Here is a 25,069-nt window from a genome sequence, read left to right on the forward strand (position 1 = left end):
GCCTTCATTTATGGACTTATGCTACCTGAAATAAACCGCTGACATTGCAGTTTAACCCAGGGCTGAATGGGCTACTCTTAAACTTTCAGCAAGCTTACATCAATGTAATAGAAATAGAAGGGTCATGCTTTAATTCAGATATAAAGAACAAGTACAGTATGTGCTATAGACAGCACATAGTTCTATTTCTTAGTCAAGACTTTCAAAAAGTTAATGATGTGTACTGCTTCAAGTTTTATATGCCAGACTTCAAAAGTAAGGATATGATTGATTCAGAGGTGTTCAGAATGATTCCTGAATATCAAACTCTGTAAAATTCTGTGAGGTTTGGCTGCCCAGTGTCATTAGCTATTTCTCAAAAATTTGGTCTCTGACAGGCTGAAACCACTGAAAACTATGTCTTAAACTGTTGAGGTTCTTTATTCTGCCTAAGGTTTTTTAAACAGTAAACTTAGTGACTTATGATTTAAAGCAAAAATAAAAATGAAACCTGTATCATAGACAAGTAACATTGAATACCAGGTTTGAAGGGACCTCAACGATCGTTTGGTCCAACTGTTAACTGTTAGTGTATAACTAATCGTAGAATCCCAGACTGGTTTGGGTTGAAGGGACTTTAAAGCTCATCCGGTTCCAACCCCTGCTATGGGCAGGGACACCTTCCACTAGAGCAGGTTGCACCAAGCCCTGTCCAACCTGGCTTTGAACACTGCCAGGGATGGGGCAGCCACAGCTTCTCTGAGCACCCTGTGCCAGCACCTCAGCACCCTCACAGGGAAGAGCTTCTGCCTAAGAGCTCAACTCAGTCTCCCCTCTGGCAGGTTAAAGCCATTTCCCCCTTTGTCTGTCCCTACAGGCCCTTGTCCAAAGCCCCCCTCCAGGTTTCCTGTAGCCCCTTTTAAGCACTGGGAGCTGCTCTAACGTCTCCCCTTCAGGAGCCTTCTCTTCTCCAGGCTGAACAAGCCCAGCTCTCTCAGCCTGGCTCCAGAGCAGAGCTGCTGCAGCCCTCATTCACGTTCCAAGTTAAAGTTTAGCACCCTCCCTGCCCGCAGAGCTCAGTGCAGGTACCATACCCAGTACCATAGCCCAAGATACCTGGGTGCTTCCCAATAACTTTTTTTGAAATGAGAAGCGTAATGCAGAAGACATAGTGTTAAAATAGTCTTAAAAGTAGTGTTAAAAGGTAGTATGTATAGCATGGACAGGAGAAGGCTTTTTAATTCCAGTTCTACTAATGAAGCAAAACAAACGAGCAACAGCCAGTTTCTCCATCTTGCTTGCATAGACTTCCAAAAGCTTAAAGAACAATCTTAGTATAAGAAATAAATCCCTTCTTCCTTCTTGAAGATGGAATGGTATTTTCAAATCTTCTTAGATCAAGCATAAAACTCTTCACAATAGTTTTACAGCAGGGCAAATTGCTAGAGTTGCTATTTCAATTAAAATTGAAATAGTTGCATAAGTAAATTAATTACCAGTGACTGAGAACTTCAAATATGACAACTGATGACAGTACTCTCTGTAATGTCTCCTTTTATTTTTAATTTTGTTCTGGGTTTTTATGTTTCTCAGATGAACATTTTTCATTCTTAATTACTTGTTTGCAATTCCAAGTGGAACATTTGAGTAGCCCTCAGACAGAATTTATGATTGATATACAGGGAGTAAAGCAAGAAATAGTCCCAGAGATCTCATATTTGTAACCAGCCTTAAAGTAAACTAGAATGTTCTATACACTAACATCTCCCAACTGTAAAAGCAAATAAAAAAGATACATGCACATTTTCTGCCTGTGATGTAGCAGAAAACATTCTCTCTGACTTTTGCAAATGATCTATTTACATTCTGAAGCACATGATTTCATTATCCTTATCTTTGTAGATAACTACTAACTTGTGTACTAACAGAAGAAGCAGTGTTAGTAGCCATAAAATTATTCAATGCTTTTAAGAATTCTAGCTGCACTGTCTGACTTCTCTAAGGCTGATTGCACACAGTGTACTACACTTTCTTTTGTTTCATTTAATTTAGTTGAAATTTATACGTTTCATTTGTTATGATGAAAGAAAAAGGAAGATCTCAGTTGCAGTCTTCTCATAATGCTAAATATTTCACTCGAAAGTCCTTCTGAAAGCTTTAAAATGTTAAATGTTACAGCAGCACCTTGTTCTTTTGGGAGAAGTTCTTCAGAACGCAGCAAAAGTGAAAGCATGATCTTACCTTGTTTGGTTGTATAACCAAGTCGTGTAATAAACGTACCTTTGCTCCTTGCCAATTTTATACTGATAACCAGTGCGTTCAAATATTACATATCATCTAAAATTTGAGTAATTCTCAAATTAGAGTTGGAAATTGAGACCTGAAGATTAAGCAGTTTAGCCACAGTCGTGTAAGGAAAGTCAGTCAAAAAGTGGGGACAGACTCAAGACCTATACTGTTATCTCAGCTTACTGGACAAAATACTTTTTTTTGGAGTGAAACCTGCTGAGTTAATGCTTTCTGGCACAGAGTCCATAATCTAGGAATTCACCTGGCAACATACGCAGTACACCTTGACCCGACAACAGAGGACTGAAAAGACAAATCCTATTTAATTATTTCCACATTTTCTTGCTTTTTATATGGTTCTGCATGGGGAAAAAGTAAATCTAAAATATGCCTAATCTTTCAGAAGACTGTACTATTTCTTTCTGCTAAAAGCATTTTAGCTTAATAAAAAGGTAACTAACTGTATCAGGCTGATTTTTCAGATCTTGTCTTTCAGCCTTGGAAGAAAGTGTGGCGAGGTAGTAAGGAATTGTCTGTAAATCAGTTATAAATTCATAGAGTCATTGAACAGTTAGGGTTGGAAAGGACCTTAAGATCATCTAGTTCCAACCCCTCTGCTATGGCCAGGGACACCTTGCACTAAACCATGTTACCCAAGGCTCTGTCCAACCTGGCCTTGAACACTGCCAGGGATGGAGCATTCACAACTTCCTTGGGCAACCCATTCCAGTGCCTCACCACCCTCACAGTAAAGAACTTCTTCCTTACATCTAATCTAAACTTCCCCTGTTTAAGTTTGAACCTGTTACCCCTTGTTCTGACACTGCAGTCCCTGACGAAGAGTCCCTCCAGCATCCTTATAGGCCCCTTTCAGATACTAGAAGACTGCTATGAGGTCTCCACACAGCCTTCTCTTCTCCAGGCTGAACAGCCCTGACTTTCTCAGCCTGTCTTGATAAGGAGGTGCTTGTGAATTTGTGTTCTTTAACTCACATTTTATTATGTTCTGCCACTTAACTTACACTTTCCAATTTGACGCATAATGTTAGGTGTCAAAGCAGAGATAAATTTCAATCCTTTAAAAATACAGACTACATCATACCTCTGTGAGAAGCTGTTTCTGCTTATCACATAAACCTGCTTGTGGTTGTCAAGTGTCCTTCACACTCATTTCTGTTAACCTGGTGAAAGGCTAGATTCATTGTGGTGCTTATGAGGTGCTGATATTTTTCCTGCTCCCTAAAATCCAAATCACTTCCTAAGAAGCTTTCTAGACAATGAACAAAGAATCATCATCGGATCTGAATCAGTTTGCCAGAAACTAGAAGATTACAAATTTTTTTGTTTAAATGGACAAATCAGATACCTTGGAAATGGGATGTTAGCAAACCTGTTGATAGCTGCAACGCTATCTGTTGCAGCTGTCTGTTTCCCTGCTGCCTTTTCAGGAAACACAGAGTGTTACTTTTCCCCTACAGTCTCTATTTTAATTAGTTATAATTACATGCTCTTACTAGGGCCTGCCTTACAACCACTGTAATCCTGCTTTCATTGAATCAATTTATTGTGTAAGAATTGGTTCATACAAATTTACTCAGCTTATTTTGTGACACAAGAAAAATCAGTAGTTACTGATTAAAACCAAGAATAAAGTGAACTTCCACATACTGAGTATGAGGTTGTAAATCAATAGGGCAAAAGACTTGGCACTATTTCACATAAAAACAAATGCAGAAATCTGATTTCTTCTCAACCTGTGAAAAATAGTTGTCCTGCATTCAGCAGTAGCAGTCTTATTTCTTCTTCTTAGTAGCTGGTGCAGTGCTGTGGTTTTTACTTTCAGCCTCGGAACAGTGCTTATAACACCAATGCTTTTAGTTGTTGCTAAGTAATGCTTACTCTGAGCAAGTACTTTCTGAGTCTTATGCTCAGCCAGGGAGGAGGGGAAGCTGAGAGGAAACAGAGACAGGACACCTGACCCAAAATAGCCAAAGGGGTATTCCATACCATAGCATGTCATGCCCTGTATGTAAGCTGGAGGCAGTTACCCCCCAAAGAACTGTGTGGTTTAAGCCTAGCTGGTAACTCAGAACCATGCAGCCACTCGCTCACTCCGCCCCCCTTTCCTCTCCCTGCTCCCAGAGGGATGGGGAGGAGAATCAAAAGAATGTAACTCCCATGGGTTGGGATAAGAACAGTCCAGTAACTACGGTATAACACAAAACCACTACTGCTACCACCAATAATAATAATGATAAGGGAAATAACAAGGGAAGAGAATACAACTGCTTACCACCCGCCGACCGATACCCAGCCGGACCCAAGCAGCAATCTGGCCCTTCCAGGTAACTGCCCTCAGTTTATATACTGGGCATGATATGCTGTGGTATGGAATATCCTTTTTCTTAGTTTGGGTCAGGTGTCTTGTCTCTGCTTCCTCCCAGCTTCCCCTCCTCCCTGGCTGAGCATGAGACTCAGAAAGTCCTTGCTCAGAGTAAACATTACTTGGCAACAACAAAAAACATTGGTGTTATCAGTGTTGTTCCCAGGCTGAAAGTCAAAAACACAGCACTGCACCACCTACTAAGAAGGAGAAAAGTGACTGCTACTGCTGACCCCAGGACAGTAGTCTAGGTTCAGTTTAACATGGAAATGTTGCTCAAAAGAATCATCTTACCTAGAAACCTAAAACATTCAAGCTGTTCTCCAAGTGAGTGGCCACAAGAAGTTTTGGAAATGTGGGACTGAACCTTTAAGAATTAAACAATCATGCAGTTGATTAACATTTTTAATTTTTTTTCATGACTGACTCTGAATGTATACATGTAGAAAGTTAATGGTTTCAGGGTTGCTCTTTTTTTTTTCCCACAAAATACCTATTCGGACTTCTTTTCTAATTTTATTTCAGCTGGACAGCTTAGCCAATCAGCGCATTATGCTCTGCAGCTTCCATACAACGTACTAGGCTTGGGACGTAGTGCTAATTTCCTTGACCATTTGTATGTTGGCATTCCTCGTCCTTTAGGAGAAAAGGTCAGTTGAGATTTAATGATTGTCAATACTACAATTGTCAATGTATATGGTGTTACCTTTATTGATAGACTTTAGATGGAAATACTGCTAGGGACTTTTTTTTCTGTTTTCCTTTTTTATTTTCCCTCCAGAAGCAAGGATATTCATAGAATCATAGAAGAGTTAGGGTTGGAAAGAACGTTAAAGATCATCTAGTTCCAACCCCTCTGCCACAGACAGGAGCACCTCACAACAGACCATGCTGGCCAAGGCTCTGTCCAGCCTAGCCTTGAACATTACCAGCAATAGAGCATTCACCACTTCTTGGGCAACCTGTGCCAGTGCCTCACCACCCTCACAGTAAAGACCTTCTTCCTTGTATCTAACCTGAACTTCCCCTGTTTTAAGTTTGAACCCATTAACCCTTGTCCTAGCACTGAAGTCCCTGATGAAGAGTCCTTCCTCAGCATCTGTATAGCCCCCCTTCAGATACTGGAAGGCTGCTATGAGGTCTCCATGCAGCTTCTTTTCTCCAGGCTGAAAAGCCCCAGATTTCTTAGCTGGTCTTTGTATGGGAGGTGCTCCAGCCCCCTTATCGACATCATGGCCCTGCTCTGGACTTGCTTTAACAGCTCCGTGTCCTTATTATGTTGAGGACAGCAGAACTGCACACATTACTCCAAGTGGAGTCTCACGAGAGCATTGTAGAGGGGCAGGATCACCTCCTTCGACCTGCTAGTCACACTTGGTGCAGCCCAGCACACTGTTTCTGAGCTGCAAGTGCACACTGAAGCCAGCTCATGTTCAGTTTCTCATGGACCAACACCCCAAGTCCTTCTCCACAGGGCTGCTCTATGTCTCTTCTCTGCCCATCCTGTAGCTGTGCCCAGGATTTCCCTGACCCAGATGCAGGACCTTGCACTTCGGTTTGTTGCACTTCATGAGTTTGGCACTGGCTACCTCTCAGACATCTCAAGGTCCCCATTGCTCCCATCCGTTCCCTCCAGCTTAGTGTTGTTGCCAAACTTGCTCAGGGTATACTCAATCCCATGTCACTGACAAAGATGTTGAAGGGAATGGGTCCCAAAATGGACCCCTGAGTGACACCACCTGTTACCAGTCTCCACGTGGACACTGCACTGTTTACCACAATTCCTTGTGTGCAGCCATCCAGCCAATTCTTTATCCACAGACTGGTCCATCCACATCAAATTTATGTCCCTCTAGTTTAGAGACAAGGATGTTGTGCGGGACAGTGTCAAACACTTTGCAGAAGTCCAGGTAGATGACGTCAGCTGCTCTGCCCTTATCCATCAGTTCCATAGTCCCATCAGAGAAAGCCATCATAGAATCATAGAATAGTTAGAGTTGGAAAGGACCTTAAGATCATCTAGTTCCAACCCCTTTGCTATGGGCAGGGACACCTCAAGTTAAACCATGTCACCCAAGGCTCTGTCCAGCCTGTCCTTGAACACTGCCAGGGATGGAGCATTCACAACTTCCTTGGGCAACCCATTCCAGTGCCTCACCACCCTCACAGTAAAGAACTTCTTCCTTATATCTAATCTAAACTTCCCCTGTTTAAGTTCGAACCTGTTACCCCTTGTTCTGACACTACAGTCCCCGATGAAGAGTTCCTCCCCAGCATCCTTATTGGCCCCTTTCAGATACTGAAAGGCTGATATGAGGTTTCCACACAGCCTTCTCTTCTCCAGGCTGAATAGCCCCAACTTGCTTAGCTGGTCTTTGTATAGGAGATGCTCCAGCCTCCTGACCATCCTTGTGGCCCTCCTCTGGACTTGTTCCAACAGTTCCATATCCTTTTTGTGTTGAGAACACCAGAACTGTACACAGTACATCAAAAGTAGTAGTTTGCATACAGAAAAAAAGTTAGAAAAAAACTTGTGTGCCTGGTTCTTATAGAGCGTATAAACTCCGAAGCTAACACTAAGACCAAAAGATGACTGAATTTGTTTGTAAATGTTAGTACAGGTATATAGTGCTTGCTTATTTGGCAAATGTGTATTAGATCTGAAGATCCAGTTATTGTGGTCAGCTGTAAAACTTTCCTGGGGTTGACCTGGCCAGCCTGTAAACTCACATAATCCTCTCTACCTCAGTTATAAAACCGGGATCAGTATGGTGGGAGGTAATCTTCAGATGAAACATAAAAGTAGGGTCCTAGTAATTTTCAGTCTTTAAAGATCTGATGGTACAGCTTTAAAAAGCAAGGTATTCAAATTAGCATCCTGGCCAAATTCTGATTTGGATAATTGCTTTGCCTGCCTCCTTTTTAGAACTGGTTCTTTTCAGCTTTCCCTATTACGTTGTTGCTTTGTACTTTATTTTACTTTGTTTTTTTTAAGCACTTTGGAGTTTTCAGAATAAAAGGCTTATACAAACATAAGGGAATAATCACTTATATTTAAAATAAAAAGATGAAAAACAACTGGATTGGGGGTTTTTGTGTGTGTTTTCCTTGTCATATTTAACCCCATCCCACAACTAAGTACCACACAGCTGCTTGCTCATTCCCCCCACTGCTGGAATGGGGAGGTGAACCAGGAAAAGGGAAAACCCGTGGGTTGAGATAAGAACAGCCCAATAATTGAAATAAAGTAAAATATTATTATAATAAAAGTAATGAAAGGGAAATAACAGAGAGGAATAACACTTCAGAAAGACAAGTGATGCACAGTACAGTTGCCCACCACTCTCTGACCAATGCCCAGCCCAGCCCAGGCAGTGATTAGTCCCTTCCTTATTCCTCCAGCTCTATATGCTGAGAATGACAGGACATGGTGTGGAACATCCCTTGGGTCTGCGAGGGCCAGCCATCCTGGCTGGGTAACCCCAACTCCAGCCTCCTCGCTGGCTGGTAAGAGGCAGAAAAGGCCATGGCTTTGTGAGCACTGCTCAGTGGTCAACAAACCACCACTAGATTGTCAGTGCTGTTTTAGCACAAATCCAAAACACAGTCCATACCACCAGCTATGAGCAAAACTAGCTCAATCCCAGCCAAAGCCAGCACTCTCCTTTTGTATGTCTCAACAGAGAATTTCTTTGCTTTTAAGTATATTGTTTAGTTATGAATTGACATAGCCTTTGTTTTTCTTTCAGTCTCCAAGAAAACAAGAATGGACGGCTATCATACCAAACTCCCAGCTTATAGTTATTCCCTATCCTCATAATGTTCCTCGAAGGTAACTTCATCATTTTGTTTTGCACTTCAAAAAATCACATTAATACAGAGTTTACTTCAGGCACTATGTGTGGTATGTTTAAAACCAGTCACTTTTAGAGCAAGGAAATTTAAGAACAGTGGTGGCAGTCAGTTCTGTGGATGTAGTTTCCTCAGTGGCTAGGCAGAATACTTCTCAGGTATTTACACAGCTGCTTAGGTAGTGCCCATAAGAGATCAGAATATTACCAGCTCAACTCCTGTAAAAGTCACATATTTGCAGAATTTACCAACATTCTTTTGACAAATTGCAAGTGTGGTAATGATCTAAGCAAGCACTTCTGTTTCACCAAACGTGCAGTTTCTGTCTGGTTGCATATAAAACATTCAGTTCAGCCATTCTGAATGCAGTATTTGTTGCCACAGGCATTAATACTTTTCTTTAAGAAAAAGTGAATGGGTCAGTTACACAAGAGCATAAACACAGAATTCACTTTGCAATTAAAATGTTTATCCCAGAAAGAGAGCATGTTTCTGTCTTTTCCATTAGTCAGATATTCCAGCTGCTTTTTGCCATTTGATGTTTTACTGAGTTCAGTTGCATTTATCATGCAGAAATGATTCTGACATCTGTTTCAGCAGTTAATTTTACTATAGGGCAGATAACAGTTGAGAAGTGATATGCTGCTTAAGTTGCTAATTAAGAACGACAGGAATAGCATCTGCCAGATGAAGAAAATCTAGTTACATTCTTGAGGTATTTAAGGGTATGCGTTATGCAAAATATTTCCTGTCATTTTATCCTTAAATTATTTTTGCTTTCCTATAAAGTTTACGGACACTAGAAAAGCAGAGGAGAGAATCCCAAGAAGAAATCAGATTTCATAATAAACCTTTACAAATTTATAGTTTCTTTGACACGGATACATGGCCTCCTGCTGACAGCTTTCCCATGACAGGAAGCCTATAGTACAGAAGGGGTGTTAGATGAGCCGTAGGACCCCACAACATTCAAGGGATGGCTTCCAGAAGCCCTTCAAGTGCTTAGGTTTTTTGCTTTCCAGCATTCTCCTGCCATAATCAACTGGTTATTTTGCCTACAACTGCCATTGTCTCTGGTAAACTCAGACTGAGCAATGCCCAACCAGCTGAGCTCTGTAGCCTGTCCAAGAGGAGCTTCTTGTCTGCAGAAAACAATAGATCTTACAGGCTTACTTCACCCTGCTGCTCCCTCTCCCCGAGCCCCAGGCAGTTATGTGGGAGACTTTGCTGCATCTTTTACTTTGTCCTGGGCAGGGGAAGGAGATAATCTCCTAATGAGAAAAAAAAGTCAGTCCCTGAGGATATCCATAGGTTTCCTGGAAAGTTAAACAGAAACCAAATTTAGACATAGCATTATCTGTAAATAATTATATTAAGCCATATATTTTCAAGTTAAAAAAAACATTAAGCTTCAGTCTTTTAAGTATAACCCCTAGCTCCCATAGCCCAAGTTGTTATCTGTCTTACACTAGGAATGGGTTGCCCAGGGAAGTTGTGAATGCTCCATCCCTGGTGGTGTTCAAGGCCAGGTCGGACAGAGCCTTGGGTGACATGGTTTAGTGCGAGGGGTCCCTGCCCATAGCAGAGGGGTTGGAACTTGATGATCTTAAGGTCCTTTCCAACCCTAACTATTCTATGATCTTTTTAAGTTAACTCTGTTTTCTGCTTCCTGGTGAAGGGTATTAATGTTTCCTTGGATTTTCTTCTTCCATATAGCTGGAGTGCCAAGCTGTATCTGACCCCAAGTAACATTGTGCTGCTAACAGCTATAGCCTTAATTGGTGTCTGTGTTTTCATCCTGGCTATAATTGGCATATTACACTGGCAAGAAAAGGTAAGCTTAATTAGCTAGATTCTTTTCTGTATTTTCTGTACTATTTAACACTTCCTAAAATTTTACAGTCTTGTATGTTGCTTTTTGCATATTTTTCTACAGTATAGTTTCTGACACAGACTGCATTAACTCCCTAAAAGTGTTTACTTATTGAGTCAGAATTTACTGCAATCTTTAAAACTGGCATTGTTTTTATTTAAGCTCTAAGACACTTAAAAAGGGGAGTGAAGACAACATGGATGAATTTTTGCCATTAAGGTATTATTCCCAAGTAAATGATACATTTTTGTTTCATATCTAAGCTTTCTATTATGCAGAGTTTTAAGGGGTGCTGTTTTGGAAAATGGAACATGAAATCGGTTTACCTACCTTGAGATCTGCTAGTAATATAAAAATAAGGAAAATGTCTCTTTTTCTGTATCTGTCTTTGCCGATTGTACTGACATCATCATTCAAAACTATATACAAATTCAATCATGTAATATTGGCTGCTTTCCTCTGTGTGTCTGAATTATACATGCAGTGGATAAAAATCCATTGATTTGAAGAAGCATTTTGAATGGGCCTTTCATTTCACAAAAGAAATGCGTTCCCATTTTTCTTGACTATGCTCAGTTCTCCATCATATTCAACTGGCAAAATTGCCAATAAATGCTACTATGTACCCAAGCCATAATCTTAACTGTCAAATAAAATTACTGCACAATTTGACATGGTAGAATTGTTTGTTATTTTGTGCTTGTGGAAATAAAATGACCTTGTTAAACATTCACATAGGCTTTGCACATTTAAATGTTGTCTGTCAGTCTTCACTCTTCAAAGTATTAAATACAGTCTCCAAATAATAGAAAAGCTGGAATAAAATACACAAAGTGAAGCAAAATTTCACTGACTGTCCTTAGCATGTCCTACTGTATCAAGGAAGCATTGCTGATAGCTAGGACTATATACAGGCTGGGTTTAACTCTGTTTCTAGCAAATCTTAAGCAACAAGAATAGCAGAAAAAATACTTGGACTTTGAGCTGGGGAAGGATTAACTATATATAATGCCATCTGGAGAAATGGAAATTCAGTGTCAATGTTTAAAACAATTCTTCACATAATAGTTCATGTATTGTGATATAAAGAAGCACTTGGCCCAGAGTGCTTTCTGAGCCATTTTAAATCCCATTAGGTGTATGTGAATGAAATGGTGTATTAGTTGTATTATAAACACATTTCCAACAGCTGCATCTTGGTCAAAGTAGGCATAAATATTTGGATAAATTGTGTGTATTTTCAGACTACCATATAAACATTTGTTAATTCCTGTAATTTTCCAGTGCCTTCCTACTGATTTTAACCTTCCCAATTTTTAGAAGGAATGGTTGAGGTACAGAACAAATAAGACTCTTAACCAAGGCTGTATTGTGTATCACTGACATAACTGGGAGTTAAACTCCAAAATTCCATGTTCATGATCTTGTTCATGGTTTACTGCCTCTTTCGCTAGTCTTATAAAAATACTGTTCTGCATAAATGCTTATTTCCTTTACAGGTCTCTAGAGTACCTGTAGCAAAGAAAGGAAGGGGAAATGTACTGGCTGTTGCAATGTCTTCTTTTTCCCCAGAGGTTATATCTGTCTGTAAGATGCAGTGTTTTATTCAGCAGTTAAAATAAAACATGTACTTTGACCTCTCCAGATAGGTGATAATAGGAGCCCTTTGTCTACAATAGTTGTTACAAATTCATCTGCCAGCCAAGTATTGTATTGTTTAAATAACTGTAGGACTTAAGGGTAGTATGTCACTCTGTCATTCCTTAGAAATTTGATACCTTAGTTTTGATACATGAAATGAAAGAGAAATTGAGGAAGAATTTAAACCGTTATTCATCTTACAGAAAATCTAGTCTGCTACATTAGCTAAGGACCTTGATACTCCTGTGTTCTCATTCTTTATAACTGGCTTTGTGGCCTTGATGGTAGTCATGTGAACACTGCTCATGGATGATAACACTGCTAGAGAAGTTTTGATGGATTCCTCAGAGTATCGGTTACTGTCAAATTTGAAGTAGTAATTTTTCAGGAAGCATACAAAAAATGGAGTGAAAATTGCCTTCTAAGTGAGACTACAAAATTTTGTCAAATGTGACAAGCATTTCAATGTAGGAAAGAGCATGGCACTCCCTTCTTCACACTCCATTTTTGACATTCAGAATACTACTGACATGGATAATCCCTTCCAAAAAGCCAGACCGATACATCTTAAACTTCACTGACAGCTGCTGCTGCCACAACATGCAGTAAAATCCATAGTTAATCCAGTGGAGTTGCTATCATACATAAACATTGTGTGATAAAGAAATCTTTGGCCTTGTGCCAAAGCAGATGACAAACTCCCATGGCAGAACACATGCACTGATTTCTACAAAAATTGTCATGTATATTTATCCATTGAGATACAAATCTGAATTCCGTTTGCAACAGCATACTGTAAGAGCTTTTCTTCATTTTACTCATTAAAAAAAACGTTGGGATTAAGCAAGCAAAAAAACACTTAAATCCGTTTTGCTAAATTCTCTTATGCTAGGATTTATACATACCGTCAGTCATTACAAAAACACTGTTTTCTAGAAAAGTTCACATTCTGTGTTCAGAATATCCTTTAAAAAGTACTTTCAGACTCTAGTACTGCTTTAGAACACAAGAGGAGGCTTGTGGGAAAGGACATGTTTTTCTGCATTACCTGGATCATAAGTACAATTTAAATATGCTTTTTCCAGGCACCATCCAAACTGCTCTTTCAGCAGATCACTGTGTGCTCTGCATAGATAAGCATGGAAATGCATCCTACAAACAAAACCACAAAAAGTTTTTAGCCTACTTGGTGCTGTTAATTGTTGGTTGAACTGCCATCTTTGTAGAAATTTGTATTTGATGGAATTGTTAAAAAGAATCTCATTAGAAGTGTAACATCTACATGATGACATCTACATGATGATTTACATACACAGATGACATTATTCCAGAGTAACTTCATCTCATATTTATAATGCATACTAAATAAATAAATAAATACATAACAGGAAACATTCTTCGTTTTTGAAATGCCGCTTTTAAAAAAGCAGTATTACAAATAATAGAAAATAATGGTACATAAATACTAAAACAGCTGAGCATTGACAGCAGAAGCCAATTTTGAGTAGATTGTTGCTATTTCAAACTGACACCATTTAAAAGCTAATTATTGAGGCTTTTACTGAACATTTTGCCTTTTGCTAACAGTGACATGGTAAAAATCAACCATTCTCTGACATTTGACAACTCATTTCTGTAACAGTATTGCTCTAGATCCCATAAAGTGTTTTTTTTATTATTATTTTTCAGAAAGCAGATGACAGAGAGAAGCGACAGGAGGCTCATCGGTTCCATTTTGATGCTATGTGACATGCCTTAGTATTTATGAAGGAGCTGCTACTCATTTGCTCAATTGAAATACTAAATTCTGGTTTGTAAAATAATTACTGTGCAAGTACTGCTGGTATGCTATTTGTAAATGTTGCATTATTTGGTATTTATTTGGAAAGTATTAAAATCAGACCTGAATGTCTCACGAGGCTTTTCAGTTAACAGACTGTATATAATAGCATTTCATCTTTATTTAACAGAACTATGATTTTATTTTTCTTAGTAAAGTGATCAGATTGCATGTATCATTATTTATGTACCACCCGTTCTTTAGTAGTATTTGATAGAAAGAAATCTGTCTAAATAAAGTTTAGTGTTTCAGTGAGCAGAATACGTTGTATCACCTGAATTGGTCTTGTCATTTACACATTACTGGAAAGTAACATGCATTTCTGAAAATTAAGCAAGTATTCTGTATTTTTTTTTGTTTAAATCCATATGTACAATAGTTAAAGAATTTAGCTGTTGGAGAACTTAAAAAAGCTGTAATGTTAATGCTGATTCAGTGGCTCATCATGGGACAGATGTAGTACTTGTGTGTGTTAGTTCCAGAGAGAAAACAATGCATTCAGAAATTAAAACCATAAAAATGTATCAGCTTTATATAAACTGCTTTTATAATTAAACTATAACCACATTTATTTTAGAAAAGCCTGAAGTAATTATGAAAGTAACTTTCTAAAATAATAAAGGTGTGGGATTTTGTTTTTTAATAAGTAAAAAGAAAACATTTTGTAGTGGAAGATGAATGAGGATTAACTCCCCAGAATTTATTGCTAAGGTATGAGATATACAAAGATTAAATTAAGAATATAGTAGGACACTTGGAATAAGCAGTGTACGTTATCTTTGTGCACTAGTATAAGACAAGTAGCTCAACTTCATATGTTTAAAATGGTGATGAAGTTACAAGTTGCTCAGTGTAGGGTCCTGGAAAAATCTCTAAAAATAATCATGCTTTTACTTAATAGTTAGTCCTTAGTGATAGAAGTTTACATGATTAATTGTGCATTTAAATCTCTCAATTTGCATGCCTAATGAATACCATTTGATAAACTTGTCCTGGGTTCAGCAGTAGCAGTCATGTTTCTCCTTTGTGGTAGCTGGTGCAGTGCTGTGTTTTGACTTCCAGCCTGGGAGCAATGTTGGTGAAACCGATGTTTTCGGTTGTTGCTAAGTGATGTTTGCCCTGACCAAGGACTTTGTGAGGCTCATGCTCTGCCAGGGAGGAGGGGAAGCCGTGAGGAAGCAGAGACAGGGCACCTGACCCAGGCTAGCCAAGGAGGTATTCCATACCACAGGACATCATGCCCGGGGTGGCGGGTGACTGGGAGTTACCTGGAAGGACAGGGGCTTCCGGGTGGGACTCGTTTCTTGGCCGGTGGTATCGTATTCTCTTCCCTTGTTATTTTCCCTTATCATTGTTGTAGTTGATAGTAGCGGTGGTGATTTGTGTAGTACATTGGTTGCTGGACTGTTCTCGTCTCAACCCATAGGAGTTGCACCCTTTCGATCCTCCTCCCAGTTCCTCCGGGAGAGGGGAAGGGAAGGAGCCCCGGTGGGGGGGGGGGGGGGGGGCCTCGATTGTTGTCAGCCCGGCACCACTCCCTGGGAGTGAACAAGTTGCCTGACTGGGTTTAAACCACGACAAAACTAGGACATACTTTCTCAAATAACTACAAACTATTTATCTTAGAGGCACTCAGCTCTGCAGCTGGCTCTCTGCAGTGTGCTCTGGTCTAGCACTCGTCCCATCACATGCTGTCCTGTAACTGCTGCTTTTGCTTGGCAGCCCAGAAGCTGAAAAGGGAGTGCAGATACAATGCTGAACTGATCCCACCCACCCTGAAAGACAGTCAGACAGGTTGTTACCATGTCAGTGCTGAGCAGTGACCCATTCAGACAGCAGCACAAACCCGGAAATCAGAGAAGTACTGATGAGCAGTCTGCCAAGCTGTGACGTTTTACTGGATGTTTCTAATATGAACTGATCAGAGGCCAACAAAGGCTACTTTAATACTACACTACTGTTACTATTAAGCATATCCCTAATTCACACCCTTAATATTTCTCTTAGAGTGGCATAAAAAAGTAAGATTTTTTTTTAGATAGATAAATACTTAATGCTATTGAACTTTTAAAACCCCAGGATAGAATTTGCTCCTGACAGCAAAAGTAGTAATGAATTTCATAATTAAAAGGAAGCACAACTTAAAATATTTTGCAGTCTTTTTCAGATGGTTGGAGAATAAGGCTAAACACATGCCACTGGCAGCAAAGCACAGTTGTCTGTAGCCCTCTATCACAATATAATAAACATAGATTAGCCTCCTTATGTTTTTTAGGGAAACAGTTAGGAATGAAGTCACCTCATGCTGACATTTAGGCTGTTGTCAAGTTAATAGAACAACAAACTCAGTATCTCTTGCTTTAAGGTATTTTGCATGCTCAGTAGTGCATTGTTGTATCACTTCATATACAATACATCACTGGTGCTTTAGATGCTTTCTTATAATAAAGGTTTCTACACTCATAACTTGGCTCACAACAGTATATTTGCACTCTTTTGAATTAAGGCATTAAATATTGTTAAACTTCTTGTCAAAGGTTTCATGTTGTACTTTGATTTTCTATTCTGTAAGCATCCAAAATATGTTTGGGTAAGGCTAGTACCCTTCTAGCAGAAAGCAACACCAATTAGAAAGTGTAGTTCCAGTTGAATGTCACGGTAACTGGGAACTGAGAGAGAGTTACAACTACATCCACAGTAACACAGCTCTGGTGAGAAATGCTGTTGGAAGGCTTTCTCAGAGTGAAATCTCACCTATATAAAAATATTACTGACATGCCAACTGACAGATGGCAGTTGAAATTACCATCTTTCTTGGTTCTCATTTTCCATGAGAAGCTTTAAGACTGAATCATCCTACCAGATTTATCATTACTGCATTATAATCCCCACACAAAAGAACCAACTTTTCAGCTGTGGATTAATAGGCATATTCTATACGGTATGTTGTTCCTCCTATGATGAGGCCATTCTCCTGAGCAGAGAGTCATATTACGAACACTTGCTACAGAAAAGCAATCGCCATAAACGTAATTTAAGCATTTTACCAAATCAGTTTTACCAAGTCAGTTCAGTATTTTCAATAAATAGAAGTCAATCCATAAGTTTCTACTATATTACAATCATTAGACCTTAATTTTGTTAAAAGTGTAAAAACCTTAACCATGCCAGTTTTGAAGGTATTCATAACCAACAGCATTATTAAAAAAAATCCAGAAAATAAAATTGTGCTTAAAATAATCTCAAACTTTGCAATTAAACAGTACTAATTCTAAATGGATGGCCAAAGTATTTGATCAAAGTCTGAGAAGTATGTTAAATCAAGAGCGATAGAGATGTTAAATTTGGAACATTGCTAGGCTGTTTCAGTAATTATTATCCATTCTTTCCTTCTTTTTTATTTTTATTTATTTTATTTTGGCAATAGGATCTTTCTGTTGAGGCATCAGAAACATCAGCCCCAACTGTCACTTTGAAAATGATCAAACAGTGCCACACAGCACTATTCTTATAATTAATTCCTGTCTTCAATGAAAAATGTGATCCCATCTATGATACAATTTATAAAAATTGTGAAGTATATGCTAACCTTATTTTGAAATTCCTCAGTGTCCAACTTAGGCCAGAAAAATGTAGCTATATTCTAATCCCCGTATCTAATTATATTACCTTTCAAATAAAGCAGTGCACAGTGAGCATTATGAAAACTATCAATATTCTTCATGACTATTTGAAAGTTTGTAGTGGCCTTAACCCAGTAGTAAATAACAAAACCCCAACTACACTTACTCAAGCATGATTACATATTATGCTACATTAAGACCCACTTGAACCTTCTAGTATTTTCTAATTTGAAATTGTATATAATTAGGATTCACCAAATGCACCTAAATCCTATTGGCAAACCCAGGTACCAGAACAGTCAAAATGTAACTAACTCCTACCTTCGTAATTACTTACTGTTGAACACTATATTTTTGCAACTTCTACTATAGATACTCTTTTACAAACAATATCCAAATAGCCTCAAACATAGTAAAAAACTGCTGGTCTAAGACTATTTCTGATGTACAATCTGCTACTCAAGAGCAGCAAGTACTTTAGGTAGTATTAAAATTAAAAGTTCTAGCAGAACAGCAAAACAAAGGAAGTTTCAAGGAAGAACAGTTGGGAGGAGGCAAAACCAGTTCTCATATTGGAAGTGTAAGCCTTTTACTGCAGCAGAGCATCTGCTGTAACTAACTCATTTTTCAACTGTGCAGGTATTTCCCTACATCAAAATGAGCAGTGCCACTGCCTTCTGTTAACTACTCCCGGTCAAAAATAATCACAATGACTCAATAGAGTAGCAGAACCACAAACAGGTGGCTGTCTAAAAGCTGTGTCCAACTGTTCTTAACTCCCAAACTCAAGTGTGATTCACTCCAGCTTACTGGTGGCTTGACCTGGTGGCACAGCATTTTCTTCCCTGGAAACTCTGCAGGCTCACAAAACAGGAGGTGAGGGTTTCTTCAAACCTGTACACTACAAAAAAATTTAAAACACCATTAGTGCTCTAGCACAAGTGTTCTAGCAAGACAAAACAACAGGGACATCCATCTGAGAAACTGAAACCAGCAGTAATGTTGACAGAATGTCCCCCCGATCTACAAGCTGATGCCACTACCTGCATCTCCCAGACTGACAGCTTTACACAGACCTCAGAAAACAACAGAATGGAAAAACTACTGCACTTCCCAAGTGAGTAATAGCTCTGTTCAACCTTCTAATGGGCAAACTAGAAGTTCAACTTTTCAGTTAAATTGACTGTAGCATATTGGGTTTTTGCAACTGGAACTTGATGATCTTAAGGTCCTTTCCAACCCTAACTATTTTATGAGTCTATGATTCTAAAAGGAGCGTGACCAGCAGGTTGAAGGAGGTGATCCTGCCCCTGCCCCTGTATCTGCTCTCTTGAGACCTCACTTGGAGTGTTGTGTACAGTTTTGGTGTCCTCAACATGGAACTGTTGGAACAAGTCCAGAAGGGGGGCACGAGGATGATCAGGGGACTGGAGCGGCTCCTGTATGAAGATAGGCTGAGAAAGTTGGGGCTGTTCAGCCTGGAGAAGAGAAGGCTGCATGGAGACCTCATAGCAGCCTTCCAGTATCTGAAGGGGGGCTATACCGATGCTGAGGAAGGACTCTTCATTAAGGGCTGTAGTGACAGTACAAGGGGCAACAGGTTAAAACTTACACAGGGTAAGTTTAGATTGGATATAAGGAAGAAGTTCTTGACTGTAAGGGTGGTGAGGCACTGGAATGGGTTGCCCAGGGAGGTTGTGAATGCTCCATTCCTGGCAGCATTCAAGGCCAGGTTGGACGAGGCCTTGGGTGATATGATTTCGTGTGAGGTGTCCCTGTCCATGGCAGGGGGTTTGGAACTTGATGATCTTAAGGTTCTTTCCAACCATAACTATTCTATGATTCTGTTCTAACTCTTATCAACTTGGACTGAGCACAAGATACTGCTGATGATAGATTTTTTGCCTGTTTCTTTAGTGGAAGACAGCAGACTAGAAATAGTTTTCCCAAATGCAAATTCAGCTTGAGGTCTGAGGATCACACTAGGTCTCTCATTCTTGTATCATCACAACTAATAAAAATACCTAAGCCAAATTTTGCCATCGGCTACACTGTGCATTCCAAAATTACAAGAAAAATCCCAAACCCAAGTCTCCTAAGAGTCTGCACAAAGCATAGTCAAACTTTAATGTGCTTATCTGCTTGCAGAGAGGACAAAAATATGTGCACAGATACAGAAGAAATTATGAGCCCGTATGGTATTTTCTTGAGTTTAATAACAGTTTTGTGAGAAAAAATGCAAAGTAGATCTACCTATTGAGGTCTTCTCTTTGTGAGGGAGTTTTCACTATAGAATTTAACATTTCATCACACTACTATAGATACATGGTTAATATATCTATACATTAACCTGCTGGAATGCAGCACCTATTTAACAATTCATGGGGAAACTACTCTTTGAGAAGGTCTGTATAATTTCTATTTGAAATTGAAAGTACAATTCAAGTGGAATAATGTAATTACGTAATATGCGATTTTTGCCAGAGCATCAAGCTTAATATTTCATCAAGCTTCTTAGAACTCTAAAATGGGTCTTTAACGCCCAGAAAAGCCCAGGACCTTTACGATGGGGTCTCGCCCGGGCTGCCCAGCGCCCCATGGCTGAGCAGAGCGCAGCAGCTCCGGAAAGACGGAGGACGGACAAGGAGCACCGCCAGGCCCTGAGGATTCCACTCCCATTTCGGCCAGCTGCTCCTCCGTCCCTGCCAGCTCAGTTTGTCTTAACTGACAGTCATATACACCTGAAGAGCATGGAATATTTAACTGACAATCTGAAGCGAGAGAATATTCTTTTCTAACAGGATATGCTGACCTTCGAACAGTGTATGGGTTCAGCGTTCAAACACATAGCACCAAACCACAGGGAGTTTCATCTCTCACGGTTATGTTCGAGGCTGCAGTGAGCGGCTCTATTCCTTAAGCAGATGGAATCACAAGTTACAACTATGCATCTAACATACCGCTTGCCAAACTTATCGGGTCTGTCGAGTGGGCTCCCTCAACGCACCTGAGCTCGTCGAGCGCAGTTCCGCTGGAGGCACCCGGGAGCCAGACCTGCATCGTTGTGTACAGCAGCGATGGGGGAAGGCCGGAGTCTGGTGGCGACTGCTTCGGGGCACGGGGCACAAGTCACCGCGCCTGGCACCGCGGCCTCGGGCTGCGCGGGGCTCTGCGGTGCCCTCCGCACACCGCCGGACACCCCCGTCTGCCAGTGCTGCGGCACCCCGAGCAAAAGCACTGAGGATCCCCGCATCGCAGCTGGCAAAGACATCCGCTATGGAATACCCGGAGATTCTTCAGTCCGTGTTGCCTATGGGAGAGTTGAAAGAATCTGTTGCTGTAATTTCACACGCAGTCAGCCCCTCAGCACGGCAGCCTCTCCTAGCCGTGCTCTGGCTATCCAGAACAGCCTCGGCTCTTGCCGTTAGGCGGCTCCACTGCCAGGTCCGAGGTGCCCTTAAGCCCAGAGAATGCCCTTTCCCCAGCAGCACAGTCACGCTGCCCCGACATCGGCACCTGCCTCAACTTCAGGCTTTTTCCCGAGGCAACTTCTCCCTTCACAAGCTAGCCCCATGCGATGGATAACCAGGGGTATGGGGAGCCGGGGCAGGCAGCAGGCTAAGTGCGCCTTTTCGTTAACTTCATGTAAAGTAATAGCTCCATTGCAGCTGCCGATCTCGTCAGACAGCAGCTGCACAACTGCATGTGAAAGGCTCTCGCCAGCGCCTGAGCTGCAGGCAGCACAGCGCACTGCCGGAGCTGCACGGGCCCTGCCACGAGCGGCGGAGAAAAGGGGAGGAACGAAGGGCTCCTTCTGCCCCACTGGGACATCTCTCAGATCCGAAACAAAAGGGGGGAGCGGCAGTCTAGTTCACCGAAGCCACCGTGTCTGGGAGAGGGGCTGCATGGGTCTCCAGCACCGGCGGGCCCCTCTCCGCGGGCGGGAAGGATGGGGCCTGTGGCCGGGTGCACGGCATGGGACCGAAGCGGGTGCCTCAGCGGGGCCGCTGCCGGTTTCCGTGGGGCAGGGGCGAGGACGGCTGTGCCCCTCGCCTCGTGCCCGGCCGGGCGGGAAGAGCGGGGCGACCCCCGGTCTGCGGCTGCTTGCGGAGCTCCGCGAGGGGCAGGCACATGCGTACAACGGCTCATCCAGGCAGACACCCCTCACATCTTAAATGAGCCTCCTTTACCGGCAGCCGCTTCAGTCGGGTTAGGAGCTTCTCAGCTCCGCTCAAACTGACAGCCCGGGAGCCCTCCCCAAAACCCCCGCCCCCGTGCCCGCCCCCCGAGGCAGGCCAGCCCGGACGGATCCTGCCGCGCCCCGCTCTAGATGTGCTGATACCGTGCCGCGCGGGGGCTCAGGCATGGTCGGGGACGGACGGGGACCGGCCAAGCTGTAGCCGCGGGCCACAGCGCCCTCGCTGGGGGCCGCCGTCAAGCCCAGCTGCGGCCATGGAGCGTCGGTGATCGCCGCAGCCGCGGAGTCACGGCCGCGGCCCCGCCAGGAGATGATGGCCCTACATGCGTTCTGCTCGGTGCTGGAAGGTAGGAGCCGCGGGCGGCGCAGCGCCCTCCGCGGCACTCCCGGAGGCGCCCGCCCCTTCGCTGCCCCGTGCGGGCACACCCCGCTCGCACCCAGCCTTCGGCCTTGTACCGTCGGCCGAAACTTTAGTACGAGGAGCACGGGGCTGTGCAGGGAGCGGTCGTCCCTCTGCTACCTGGCAGGGCGACTCCCTAGCTCCGCGCGAAAGTCAGCGCCGCGGGGCTGTAGGGCTGGATCTGCCGGGAGCCCGGCGCGGGGCTGGGAACCCGCGGCCGGTCCAGGCAGCCCCCGTCTCTGGTGAGCGCGGGCGGGCGGCGGGTGTATCTAGGCTCCTCGGGTGGAGGGTCCCTCCTGCAGCGCCGCGAGTCACGGCGGCAGCCGCAGTGCCCGGTCTGTTCCCGAGAGCTTCCTACGCTCCAGCGTTTTCACAGTAAAAACGCTCTTTGTGCTTTCGGAACTCCTAACGAGCTGCCTGGCAGCGTTCGGGTTATCGTACTGTTGCGGGAGCAGGATGTTTTTTCAGCAAGGTTTTCACAAAATGAGTCACCTGAGTGACAGGCTGCTTCCTGACCCGTCTTTATCTGTTCTCCTCCTGAGGCTTTTAAATCTTGTTTCTAACTTCTTTAGGCTCAAAGGTAAACAACTCAGGAAGGCTCCTCAGCCCAGCATTTCTTTGTCTGTGGTATCACTTGCATAGTTCGACAATGGGCGAGGATTTCTTCTTCGGAAGTAAAGCTAGATAACGGCAGTTAATCGTGTGCCTCAAGAGATTATTTTCTAGCATTCAGTATCTTCTTCAGCAATAGCAGACTTGAACCATCAGGGATTAAAAAAAAAAATAAATCATGATTTTGTTAGGAAATTCTGGAGTGTCTGCTTGCATTTTGCATTACTGAAGACAAGGTGTTATTGTAGGCAGAACTGTTTCTGGTATGTGCTTATGTCCTCCTCACATATGAAACTTGTGCAGAAGTCTGTTTTAAACCCAGAATGTTTCCACGGCCCATAAAATCCCATGTTTCTGGCCTGAAGGCCAGATGTCTTGAGGGTTTAAATAAATATTTTTCTGTTACTGCCACAGTAACTGAGAAACAGAAGATACTTTCTCTCAATAAATGTTTATGTAGGTGTTGTTAGTCATCCACTGAGTTTAGATAACGTAGGAACATAAGGCTTGCATGGGGAAAAAAGGCATTTAAACCACTGTAAAGTACCCATAAATTACAGCTCACATCTCTGCTTTTTAATTACTTTCTACATCTGCAGATTTAATTGCATTTCAGAAATACGTGTTTGCTGCACATTTGACTGTCCAGGTTTCCTCCTGACCAGATCTCATGCTAATCTTTTATAATCACAATAGAGTCCAGATACTAATTCCCTCTATAGAAGTTTTTTATTATTAATAACCTATAAATTGCACAAAACCATTAGTCGAGAAGCTGTTAATATTCTGAATGCATCACTTTCCATGACTACAGAAACAATCTATCATTACTTAGAATCAGGCAGTCCCTTTTATCTCTTCTTCATTAGAAGTCTTCATATAGTCCAATTATTACATCTAATCAGGAAGAAAAAAAAAAAAAGAAAGATTCCTATAAATAGACACAGAGATTTAATCCCCAAAGGAAACTATTGGGAATCACTTTCAAAGCAAGTCTCTGTATTTTACAAGTTGCATCTCAAGTTTTGCATGGAAGCTCTACTTACAGTGGCAGGGTTGTTTTTTTTCTCCATGCAAAAAGAGCTATGTGTGCAGCAGATCTGCTAAACCACACATGAAGTGCAATGAAGCTTAGTATATTGTGAGAAGTCACATACCTTTTAATAACACTTAGAAACTGTTTAATATCCTGTTCTTAACACACAATGCATGTAAACATTTTTGTCATTCAGAGAGGTGGTATTTTTTGGCTGTACCTCAGGCAGAAAATAGCCCATCATACTCACTTTATGGCAATTCAGATTTCTTCTGTAATGCTTGTTCAGAACTACACTATGTTATTCCTCAGCTATCAAGAATATGGTCTGATTTAAATAAACTTAATATCATTGCTTCTGCACAAAGGATTCAGCAAAACTTGTAGAAGTCTCCTGTAGAAGTCTCCTGGCTGAATCCGATCACCTTGCAGTGAGGATGTGCTCCCATGTAGCTCTTGCAGCCAGCTATGCTGCCTGACAGTGATGGTGGGTCACTACAGCTCTGAGCTTGCAGTAGCTGCAGGTTTTGCTGAGATGGAGCCCAGCCTAGGCCCACCTGTTTCCTTGGCAGAGGATGTAACCCATCAAAGGCCAAGGTGCTTGCTGTGTTTTGGTTGTTGAAAGACGAAGCCTTTTTCTCCCATCTTCAGTTTTCAATGAGATTTTAAACACAGTGAAATAACTCTTTAATCCTAACACAGTTTGCAAAGTGCAACTGCTCTACAACAGTAAAGCATTATAACCCTGTACTTCATATGGGAGAAAACCAGATGCTTTCTGAATAAATCTATGTTCCTTTTATGCTTTGGAAGTAAATAAATCTATCTGAAATTTCTTCATATCTGCTGTTGCCCCAAAATGCGATTGCTAAGAGCTTATTCCTATTCTTCAAATGTGTCCCTTCTTTCATTTCCATATGCTGATATTCGGTTAAGAAAAAAAAAAACCACCATCAAAACCACAGAGTTAAATCCTAACTGTATGATAGGTTTGGACCATTTCAGTTATTACATTTGATTAACTTAAGAAGCCAAAATATAATTCCGTAATTTCTGCCGTGATAATTTAACAAACAGCCAGGACTAGAAGAAATCACTTCTACTTCTGGAAAGTCAACATTCTCAGCCTTCCAATGAGCTACAGAATTATTTCCAACTCTGGCAGGTTGCACGAATGTGCACTACTATGATTAACTTCCTGCCATTCTGCTCAGCCTGTTCATTTGCATTTTAACATTATTTTAACAACAAATTTATCACAAACAAGTAGTGTTAGTAAGTAATGCTTCCTTCCACACAAAAGCTAGGAATCATGGCCTCCTGCTTCCAAAATCAAAAGGTGT

General features: G+C 41.6%; 2 protein-coding genes across 5 annotated transcripts in view; both read left to right on the top strand.

Moving 5' to 3' along the window:
- Window positions 1-13,854, top strand: part of ITFG1 (integrin alpha FG-GAP repeat containing 1) — an 81,737-nt gene extending 67,883 nt beyond the window's left edge. For both annotated transcript variants that reach the window (XM_057402195.1, XM_057402194.1), the window contains 4 exons: window positions 5,177-5,301; window positions 8,401-8,483; window positions 10,220-10,337; window positions 13,707-13,854. In XM_057402195.1, the coding sequence (XP_057258178.1) occupies window positions 5,177-5,301; window positions 8,401-8,483; window positions 10,220-10,337; window positions 13,707-13,766 (386 nt within the window). In that variant the 3' untranslated portion in view covers window positions 13,767-13,854. The remainder of the gene's footprint in view (window positions 1-5,176; window positions 5,302-8,400; window positions 8,484-10,219; window positions 10,338-13,706) is intronic.
- Window positions 13,855-21,820: 7,966 nt separating this feature from the next.
- NETO2 (neuropilin and tolloid like 2) overlaps window positions 21,821-25,069 on the top strand; it is a 30,747-nt gene continuing 27,498 nt past the window's right edge. For all 3 annotated transcript variants that reach the window (XM_057402197.1, XM_057402198.1, XM_057402199.1), the window contains exon 1: window positions 21,821-22,025. In XM_057402197.1, the coding sequence (XP_057258180.1) occupies window positions 21,989-22,025 (37 nt within the window). In that variant the 5' untranslated portion in view covers window positions 21,821-21,988. The remainder of the gene's footprint in view (window positions 22,026-25,069) is intronic.

The sequence above is a fragment of the Pezoporus wallicus genome, unplaced genomic scaffold (genome assembly GCF_028554395.1).
Source record: "Pezoporus wallicus isolate ANWC-B61680 ecotype Strahan unplaced genomic scaffold, APGP_CSIRO_Pwel_v1 contig_2393, whole genome shotgun sequence".
NCBI classification, from domain to species: Eukaryota; Metazoa; Chordata; class Aves; order Psittaciformes; family Psittacidae; genus Pezoporus; species Pezoporus wallicus.